The sequence below is a fragment of the Mus pahari genome, chromosome 10 (genome assembly GCF_900095145.1).
Source record: "Mus pahari chromosome 10, PAHARI_EIJ_v1.1, whole genome shotgun sequence".
NCBI lineage: Eukaryota > Metazoa > Chordata > Mammalia > Rodentia > Muridae > Mus > Mus pahari.
The window spans coordinates 54,759,296-54,770,580 of record NC_034599.1 but is presented as its reverse complement, the minus strand read 5'-3'; the positions used below and the strand labels follow the sequence as shown (position 1 = coordinate 54,770,580).

At 34.1% G+C, this 11,285-nt stretch overlaps 1 protein-coding gene across 4 annotated transcripts in view; it reads right to left on the bottom strand.

The window, feature by feature from the left end:
- Window positions 1-11,285, bottom strand: part of Myo9a (myosin IXA) — a 186,638-nt gene that overhangs the window by 69,151 nt on the left and 106,202 nt on the right. For all 4 annotated transcript variants that reach the window (XM_029543622.1, XM_021207762.2, XM_029543623.1 and 1 more), the window contains exons 17-22: window positions 9,276-9,422; window positions 7,938-7,977; window positions 5,818-5,940; window positions 4,481-4,561; window positions 1,642-1,752; window positions 176-298 (exon numbers count right to left, since the gene is read on the bottom strand). In XM_029543622.1, coding sequence (XP_029399482.1) covers window positions 176-298; window positions 1,642-1,752; window positions 4,481-4,561; window positions 5,818-5,940; window positions 7,938-7,977; window positions 9,276-9,422 — 625 coding nt within the window. The remainder of the gene's footprint in view (window positions 1-175; window positions 299-1,641; window positions 1,753-4,480; window positions 4,562-5,817; window positions 5,941-7,937; window positions 7,978-9,275; window positions 9,423-11,285) is intronic.

The following is an 11,285-nucleotide window of genomic DNA, read 5'->3' as shown; positions in this document are numbered from 1 at the left end:
AGAGAGAGAGAGAGAGAGAGAGAGAGAGAGAGAGAGAGAGAGAGAACCATCTAGCTTCATTAATTGCCTTGTAATAACCTGAAGCAAACTATCTTTTCATAAAAATCATAGACAAAGACAGGTATTATTAAAATATAAAAAATTCTCAATTTTGACTAAGGCCATACACACTTACCATGGTTTTTCCAACTTGATAATTATCAGAATTAATATTTATTTTTCTGAAGAAATCTTGAATATTAAATTTAGATGGAATAATATGTTGGGGAAGAAGTACGTGAAAGTGGCTCACAAAATCCTAAAAAAGCAAAACGAAAATGGTATCAGATTACAAAGTACTAGATGAGAACTATGCCCTAAACAGACTACCCTCTTATTGATGGGTTTCTCAGTCTTTTAGTAAAAATAAAACTTTATTTAAAGTGAGGCAACAGGGGAAAATATCAAAATACTCTGTAAGAGAGCAGTGAGCCACACAAGTGAAGTTATTCTAGAGCCTGTTTCCTCATTCTTTTAAAAGTAGAAGGTAAACTGGGAGGGGTAGAAAACTGGTAAGAGAAGTATGGGAATAACCAGAAATAATATATATATATTATATAAATAAATATATATATAAACATACATATATATGTATGTATATGTATGAAATTGTCAAAGAACAAAACTTATTAAGAAAAAATTAGGGTGAACAAGACAAAGTATTAATTATAAATAGGAGGGGCAGGCAAGATGATTAAGAGCACTGGCCACTCTTCCAAGGTCTGGGTTATAGTCCAGGTATCTACACGCCTGCTAACAACAATCTGTAACTCGTTGGAGAGGATGTGACACCTGCTTCTGCCCTTAAAAGGAACTATACTCACATGGGGTATACATGCAGGCAACATAAAATAAAACTAAAAACATCTTTTAAAAACATAGTTTTAAAACCAATAGAAGGAAAGATACTGAGTTTGAAACATTATGCTACCAAATGGAAACAGAATTTAAAAAGAAGGGCAGAAGTTTGTTATTCTTTTTGAGAAAGACCAAAACAAAAAAACAAAAAAGAAAAAGTCATTTAGCAAGAAACTGAAATCTTAGAAAGGGAATGATAGGAAATACAGCAGCTATTGCAACATACAATTGAGAATCATGTTTTCTCTTTCCACACAGCAAAAACTGCTCAGTTCCTGAAAGGTTCCAATATAACTTTTTCATACAGAACAGATTACTGAGTAACATTCTATAGCTTCATAGATAAGACATCTTACTAAGAAACTTCAGGGAAAACCAACTGAAACATTTTATTTGTCTAGTTAATTCTCATTGAATTATTTCAATTATGGGGAAAAATCAGTGTGAAAACTGCTAAATTATGGTTAAACTAAATATTGGCAAACATTCAGAGCAAATGAGGATAGCCAAGTACTAAATTCTGTCATGACACATGTTCAACAGTACTGCTGTACTTCCAAAAGCCTGAGTAGTTTCTTAATGCTTTTACAACTTGTATAAAAATAGTAAAAGGGGCAAATGAGTCCCGAAGATGTCTATATCTATAGATATATAAAGCAAGATATGTACAAACAATTTATGTGATGTGAATATATGTGTTTTTTGTGTATGTTTATATTTAAATATATGAAAGAAACATATAACCTGGAAAGAATATTTGGAGCTATATCCAGATTGGCGAATTCTAACTGTTTCCAGCATCCCAGTGTACCGAAGCTGTCTTAGTACCAAGGCATCACTGAATCTTAAGGGCAGCTAAAACACACAAAGAAAAACGTTAGTATTCTCCAAATTCAGATTTGTCTTAAAAGTACAGCTGAACTTTAAGTATCCACGGACTGACTAAGGGATTAAGATGCAGCTCTCCTCCTAAGTGGTAACTTATGAGAAAATGATTGCCTGCCTTAGAGTAATGAAGGAGAAATCAACTTTCTAAGTTCTTCTGGTCATAAAGGCAAAGGACCAGCAATACTCAGTAGAAATGTAAATGTCCAACGGCTTTACACATAGCTCAGCCACTACAAACTAATGGCACTAAGAATTTTGTTGTTTAGAATTTTGTGTCTCATCAAGATGTTTAGTACTGTCACCAAGAAAATAACTTACCTACTTCATCTGTCACCTTGGCTTAGAACTGACAAAATTCTCCTAATAAAAGGCAAGAACTGTTTATTTCTATAATACTTTTGCTTACGACATAGGCATCAAACAGAAAAAAGAGGGGAAAAAATCCTTGTAGTCCTGGGAATGTTAAAACTGCTTTACTACATAGGCACTCACAGGAAAGAGGCTCACCACCCCTAGGAATCTACTTTTCTAAGCAGTCTAAAGAGATGTATTTGTAGCTTCTTACATTACTTCCAGGTCAGTCTCATAATATTATTTTTAATAATCCTCTAAGTCAATCCCAAATGGAACATACAAGCTATCAAGGAAAAAAATCAAATGAATAATTTATATTAAATAATAGTGGGAGCTAACATATGTTGCAGGATATTTAATCACACTGTGAAACTCAAAATTGTATTTTTCTTCTTTACTGGAAAAACCTGTTTCTAGTTGCTAGAAATTAATTAATCCAAGAGCTTTCTGTTTAATGTAATCAGGATTAAATAAGGTCAACCTTAGGACAAGAGGTAAAGCCAACAGCCAGTTGACAGGAGTGAACATAGAAAAAACATAGTGAGTAAGAGGAAGTCAGGAGGATGGATAGAGAGATGTACAGGAAGTGGAAGGGAAGAACAACAACTTCCTTTTCCTTCTGGGATACTGGCTGAGAAGAACAGTCCGCCTTCTGGGCTGGGTGTTTTCTCTGCCTCTCTGAGCTAGCAGGCTTTCACACCAGCATCTACATTCTGAATCTTCATTGGTAAAATTGAATGATTGAGATTTTGTTAAAAACAGCAAATATGTATGTGTTATATGTCTAAATATATGTTACATATATTCAGAACTTATCCTGAGACCTGATACATTTTAATTCAACTTTTGAACAGCGAAGTCTCAGTAATTGAAACTTAAACTTCTATTTAATACAAGCAGGAACTAAGCACTTCATAGCTGTAAGCTGTTAATACTCAAGAAAGGACTATGAAATTAATATTATAATTATAGTAGATCATTGCACAGATGAAATATTTAAGCCATGGAATAATGAAGCAACTCAACTACTGTGTGTATATGTGCGGGTATATGTATACCATAGCACACAATGGACGTCAGAGGACAACTTATGAGAATCAGTCTCCTTCTGTCATGTGGGTTCTGAGAACACAAAGGTGATAAAGCTCGGCTCAAGAGCCTTTACTTGCTGAGCCATCTAACCAGCCCCAACACAAAGCTTTTAAACAGCAGAAAAGCAGACTGATTATTAAAATAAAGTAAAATACAGCTGATAATTCCTACAAGTTGTCCTCTGACCTCTACATGTGTACTGTGGCAATGTGCACATATGCATGCAAATAAATAATCAAGAAAGATGAACTTAATATCTACTGTATTTAAGCTTTTTAGATACAAGCTATTTTTTCCTTTAATGAACATAAAAATGAGAAACATATTTACACATTATATTTTGACAAGTGCTAATTAAAGGTACTGCAATAGAAAAGGTATAAGTAAAAATTTCTAAACAAGAAATATAGACTATATAGAACAGAGGAGATTAATTAGCTTTTAAGAGTATATAAAATTTTCACAGGAAAAAAAATTTTTTTCTCATGGAATTTCAAGGGGTAGTAATACTTGCCCCTCAAATTCTAGTACATACTAAGTCAAATCCACAAATAACTTATAGATGTATAAGTGTGGAAATATAAAGGCTAGCTATAGATAATATTTATGGAGTATTATTTTCTGTACAAAAAGTATGCACAAGGCCAGGCGTGGTGGTGCACGCCTTTAATCCCAGCACTCGGGAAGCAGAGGCAGATGGATTTCTGAGTTCGAGGCCAGCCTGGTCTACAAAGTGAGTTCCAGGACAGCCAAGGCTATACAGAGAAACCCTGTCTCGAAAAAACCAAAAGGGGCTGGTGAGATGACTCAGTGGGTAAGAGCACCCGACTGCTCTTCCGAAGGTCCGGAGTTCAAATCCCAGTAACCACATGGTGGCTCATAACCATCCGTAACAAAATCTAACGCCCTCTTCTGGAGTGTCTGAAGACAGCTACAGAGTACTTACATATAATAAATAAATAAATCTTTAGAAAAAAACCACAAGTATGCACAAGCCAGGCATGGTGGCACATGCCTTTAATCCCAGCACTCGGGAGGCAGAGGCAGACGGATTTCTGAGGTCGAGGCCAGCCTGGTCTACAAACTGAGTTCCAGGACAGCCAAGGCTATACAGAGAAACCCTGTCTCGAAAAACCAAAAAATAAAATAAAATAAAATAAATGCACAGTTCCTCTCTATCTTGAAGGGAATTCGGACTTCATTTTGAAGTAAGCTGAGTGATATGCTGTCATGTATACAATACTTTTACCTTTTCAGCATTTGAGCGAATACATTTTACAAAATATGGTTCTGCTTGACCAAGTGTCTCCATCAGCTTGCTTAAGGAGGCCTGTAATAAAAGTTGTGTCATTAGAATGCTCTTCTACTCAAGAGTTGACAACAAGTGACTTATAAACAACTATGGCAAAATATGGAAAAAAAAAACCTTCTATACATACCTAGAAGAATTTGTTTCTAAAAAAAAAAAATTATGTGTATTCCCATCCAGGTTAAATCAAGAATTGCTGAGGATAACTAATACAGTTTAATCTTAATCTTAAAAATAGATACTCTGGCAATAGTTATTATTGCAGTTGCATTTTAGAACACTCTAAAGAGAGAATAATTTTTCACTGCTTTTCACATTCATTAAGTAACTTTATTCAAATGCACATTTTGGGTAATTTTGTTCCTTGCTCCTATCTCTGTTTGTAGGTAGGACCTTTATATTTGTTCAAGGTTGACCAACCTATAACAAGCTATGTAGCTCAGGCTGACCTTAACTTTGATGTTCCTATGTCAGCCTTCAGAGTGTTCGTATTACAGCATATGTGACCATGCTCTACCCTGATATTCTTCCATTCTGACCAGCTTTTAAAGTCATCCAGAAAAAGAAGCACTACCTTAATTTAATGTCTGTAGAGGATGTAGTGATGCTCTCTCTTCTATAGCTGGTTTTGTATATATATTCCAGATATCCTGGCTAGTGGCATACCAGTTTTTGCTAAAGAGCCAAAGCTTTTTGGCTTTTTGTTTACTTACTCCAACAGTCTTTAGGTTTTGTTTTCCTTGTAAAATTTTTTTCAAGATTTTATGTGTGTGTGTGTGTGTGTGTGTCTGTCTGTCTGTCTGTCTGTATGTATGTATGTATATGTGTCTGTGTATATCTATGTACTATATAGCGCCGCTGCCCACAAAGGCCCGGAGAACCTGATCCCTGGGAGGTGGACTAAGGATATAAGTCACCTTATGTGGGTGCTAAGAACCCAACTTGAATCCTCTGCAAGCATATTTGCACTCTGAACTGCTAAGCCATCTCTCCAGCCCCTCTTCTGATCATAGCTTCACAGAATTCTATTTATGTTTTTTTTCTTCTGTCTACTTGCTTTGGGTTTAATGTACTCTCTACTTTCTATTTTATTAAAGAAAAACCTTTGATTCTTGGAAATGCAATCTAACTCCCTTTCTCATAAAAGAACTCAATACTATGGCTTCTTACACATATGAAACATATCACATTAACGATCTTGTAATTCACTTTGATCCTTCAACAATCTGGAAAAAAAGAAACAGATTTTGTTTGGCAAGAGTAAAATAGGTAATAACCTGAAACTGGGCACTGATACTGGGAGGTTTCTTCTTCTTGTGCAAATGAAGAAGAGATTTGGTAATTCGATCCTGAAGGGTCAGTCTTGTCAGATGCTTCAAAGAATTTACCTCCAGCAAATGCTAAAGACAAGGGGAAAACATTATATATGTGTATGTGTAATAAATACATAAAAAATATATCAGACAGTTTTCATTATTTCCAATTGTGAAAACTGTTTTTCCATCGAAATGCTTAGGGCACTCCCCCTTTTCCTCCATGTTGATTAATCATATGTGAAGCTCATCACTCATCAATGGGATGAGATGCCATCTACATAAAGTATAAAAAGCAAAGCCATTTAATTTTAGCAAAGGTGTTTACTTGAGAGATCTGGGTTCTGGCATACCGTTCAACATTCACCTTGTTTGAAACAGTTCCTTACTCTGCTACTACATATGCCAGACAGACCATGAGCTTCTGGGAATTCTTCTGTCTCTAATTCCCATCTTGCTATACAAACATTAGAAATATATATAGATGCACGCTACTTACTATACCCAAATGGCTTTTGGTCCCTACCATTCAGTTTTGTTTTATATTTTCACATTACTAATTAACACCATTTATATGCAGCTTGAAGGACTGTTTATAGTATTTCTAACAAGGGACATGTATCATGTTCTAAACTCTCAGCTTTTGTCTGAAACAATTTGTCTCCATTTTGAAAGCTAGGATTGTTAAGTAATGGGGTTATGAGACATATATACAACATGATACAGCTTTTAATTTTTATCTTACTATTTTGATTATATATGTCTTATATGGGTCTCTCTAGATTTATAGTATTTACTGCCTTGGCTCTGGATTGTTATTTACTCCCCTAGACTTGGGAACTGTCCTGCCATTATTTCTTTGAAGTCATTTTCTGTCCCTTTCTTTCTGTCTTCAGATACATTAATAATATACAGATTCTTCCATTTGATGATATCCCTTAAGTCCCTTGGGCCATTTTCAGTCTTTGTCATTTTTTCTCCTTGATCTTGTCTACTCATGAATCCCTCTACTGAATTACTAGACTTCTGCTTGTACTAAATCTCTTATTTTGGAAAGGAAATGCAATAAAAAGTGGATCCCTTAAATACCTGCTTAAAGCTTCTCCCCATGGTCTACAGCAATGCCTTTCAACCTTCCTAATTAAGCACCTTTAATTCAGCTCCTCATGTTTAGGTGACCTCACACATCAAATTATTTTTTTTTTAAAGATTTATTTATTTATTATATGTAAGTACACTGTAGCTGTCTTCAGACACTCCAGAAGAGGGAGTCAGATCTTGTTAAGGATGGTTGTGAGCCACCATGTGGTTGCTGGGATTTGAACTCTGCACCTTTGGAAGAACAGTCGGGTGCTCTTACCCGCTGAGCCATCTCACCAGCCCACATCAAATTATTTTTGTTACTATTTCATAACTGTAATTTTCAGTGTTCATAAACAAAGTTTTATCAGCATATGGACATACTTGTTCAATTTCATATTATCTAAAGTTGTGTTTCTACTACAACAGCAGAACTAAGTATTTACAACAGACTATTTAACTCTTTATAGTAATACTGTGTAATATCTGTAATAAACTAGAAATGTTCTCAGAATTCAGATTTTCACTTTAAGCTGACTCAAAAAAAATGAAAGTACCAATTATAAAACAGAATTTGTATATTCAGAGCTTTTATAGAAACTAGACGGTGGTATTTGCCACAAGTAATTATCTACCTGAACTATTAGGCTTGTCCATTTCCTAAAAGACTTGTTACTTTTAAAATGGAATCAACAGGTTGGAGAGATGGCTGAGTTCAAATCCCAGCAACCACATGGTGGCTCACAACCATCTTTAATGAGATCTGATGACCTCTTCTGGGTGTCTGAAGACAGCTACAGTGTACTTAGAAATCTTTATTTATAAACAAACAAACAAACAAATAAACAAATAAATAAATAAATGGAATCAACAAAATACATATAATCTTTATTTTGGAAATAAATAAGGTTTTTCTTATCCTTGATTTATAAACATTGGTGACACAAATAATAAAAAATAGTTACTCAACAAGAAAATAAAAAAAGTATTTCCTTAGTACTCACCTTTGGAAGAACAGGTTTTGACCGGAAATTTTTGTTTCTCCTATAAAGACAAAACATTCATTAGAAGAAGAAAAATTAAAAATCTACAGTATAAATGAGTGATAAAAGAGCCTTCTCAGGACAACTAAACCACTCCTTTGGAGAATGTGGGCCCTCTCTATACAAAACCTTATCTGACTCAATCAAGCAGATATTACTGAGAAAAAAGTAAGAGAAGACAAGACACAGAGGGAGCACCAGCATTGTACCCTGGGAATAAGCAGAGTTGTGCCTGAAGATTAGTGAAGTGGGACTGTACTTTTGAACCCGAAATTTCGATTTCTTATATGTAGTTAGGGTTCTACTTTCCAACACCTACCAAGATTTCTTTCTACCATTTTAAGACTTTTAAGATATGCCTAAATTTCATAAATAGTTAAAAATATACATTTCAACAAAACATCTTTCACTTTAGAAATTAAAATTTTTCTATTCATTTTTCCTTCTCATAAATGAAAATGAACTTTTTTATTAAGGGTTCAGAAAAAGAACAAATACAGCAGCTCAGTGCTTAGAATGCTGGCTGAGATGTTATAAAGGCCTGTCAGGAATAGGTTCCCCCTACCAAAGTACAACTTCTCTAACCCTTGGGTTTACTAGGATAGACTATAAAGTGAGGAAAGTGAGACAACATGTTTCTTAGCATTGTTGAAAGACTTAAGTGAGTTAAGACACATTTCCAGAGTAGAGCAAGACTTATGTAAATTACTATTAAGCAATTACTTCCATAGAGATTCAGGACACCAATTCAGGTATAAATCTAGTTTATGACACATTAAAATAAATGCTTGGAAAAGCCTAAAATACATTAATGCTATCAACTAAAATCTATTGGAGTTTAATGGAACATCATGCCTAGTTATATCAATGTCCAAGCTAGTTCTGCCATCAGGTAGTGCAAGGTAAGCATGAGATGACACTACACATGCTACCACTCACCATGTACATTGGATTTTCCTGTCAAAGTGCTAGATCTGAAGAACAGTAATGGTAAAAAAGGACAGGAAATCTTAAAAAAAAGCTGAGTTTTTTTGTTTCTCTAGAAGAAAATAATAATCATTCTCTGAAATTAACACATTTAACCGTTTGAGTTTTACTAGTGAATAGGTAAACTGAAAAAGAAAACAAAGTAATGATAGATATAATGCATTAAATTCATAGTTTTAAAAACTAAGTAATTTTACTCTTTTTCAATCAAAGTTATACACATGAAAACAATACTTCATCTCTCATTATTTGTTCAGTAAAAAATTTAGTAAAATAGTCCTTTTAAAATTCTATTAATAACCAATTACTGACGTGAGAATTCCATGAGCTCTTTCCAGGAGTTTGCTGCTTGCTGAATTAGCAAATATCCCATCTTTATCAAGCAAGGAAGCATTGCTAGTTGGTAGTCTGCTTTGGCGAATACCAGTTCTGACATTCCAGGCAATATCAAATGTGTCACTGAAAAAAATTAGTATTATTTGCTTCAGTTAGTTTTTTCTATATTATTCTATTAATATAAAATATAGTATATTATAGAAATGGAACATTAAAAGATGCTAAGAAGCATAAAATAGTTTTATTACAATGACTACCAATCAAGTGGAACCTCTGTGTCACTCAGAAAAAATTTTTAGTGGATTCAGACACATTCATATACAAATATACAAGTAAATGAATACATCATATAGGTGATATCATTAACAAATTGTTATATGTAAGTTATATGTTTTAGTATATAATAGACTCTATGATGACTTTCTTTTTTTCCAAAATTTCAAAAACTCCCATTGGGATTTATAATACTAATAGGATACATGAATCTATGTATTATCTATTTCTTTCTGAAACATCTTATGCATAAACACACATGCTCCTGATACATCAACCAAACATATTAAGTTGTTACTACAGACTTAGTGCTATTATCAGCACTAGAGGCAGAAGAATGAACAAATTACCAGTAATTCTAGCATAATATTTAATGAAAGGCATTCCAGGTAAAGATAGTACATTTAACTCTTCACATTAAAAAATACAACTAATATTCCCATCTTCTAAGTTCTTTGATTTCTTTCTTCAGAGACTTGAAGTTCTTATCATACAGATCTTTCACTTCCTTAGAGTCACACCCAAGATATTTTATATTATTTTGACTATTGTGAAGGGTGGTGTTTGCCTAATTTCTTTCTCAGTCTGTTTATCCTTTGTGTAGNGAAAGACCACTGATTTGTATGAGTTAATTTTATATCCAGCTACTTCACTGAAGCTGTTTAATCTGGTTTAGGAGTTCTCTCTTGAAATATTTAGGGTCACTTATATATAGACTATCATATCATCTGCAAATAGTGATATTTTGACTTCTTCCTTTCTAATTTGTATCCCCTTGACCTCCTTTTGTTGTCTAATTGCTCTGGCTAGGACTTCAACCACTATATTGAATAGATAGGGAGAAAGTGGGCAGCCTTGTCTAGTCCCTGATTTTAGTGGGATTGCTTTCAGCTTCTCTCCACTTAGTTTGATGTTGGCTACTGGTTTGCTGTATATTGCTTTTATTATATTTAGGTATGCACCTTGAATTCCTGATGTTTCCAAGACTTTTATCAAGAATGGGTGTTGGATTTTGTCAAATGCTTTCTCAGCATCTAACGAGATAATCATGTGGTTTTTGTCTGAGTTTGTTTATATAGTGGATTACATTGATGGATTTCCTCATATTAAACCATCCCTGCATGGCTGGAATGAAGTTCACTTGGTAATGATGGATGATTGTTTGGATGTGTTCTTGGGTTCGGTTAACAAGAATTTTGAGTATTTTTGCATCAATATTCATAAGGGAAATTGGTCTAAAGTTCTCTATCTTTGTTGGGCCTTTATGTGGTTTAGGTATCAAAGTAATTGTGGCTTCACAGAATGTATTGAGTAGAGTACCTTCTGTTTCTATTTTGTGGAATAGTTTGAGGAGAATTGGAATTAGGTCTTCAAAAAAGGTTTGATAGAACTCTGCACTAAACCCATCTGGTCCTGGTCTCTCTTTTCTTTTTCTTTCTTTCTTTCTTTCTTTCTTTCTTTCTTTCTTTCTTTCTTTCTTTCTTTCTTTCTTTTTTTTTTTTGGTTGGGAGACTATTAACGACTACTTCTATTTCTTTAAATAATATGGGACTATTTAGGTCATTAATCTGATCCCGTTTTAACTTTGGTACCTGGTTATCTGTCTAGAAATTTGTCCATTTCATCCAGATTTACCAGTTTTGTTGAGTATAGCCTTTTGTTGTAGGATCTGATAAAGTTTTGGATTTCCTCAGGTTCTGTTGTTATGTCTCC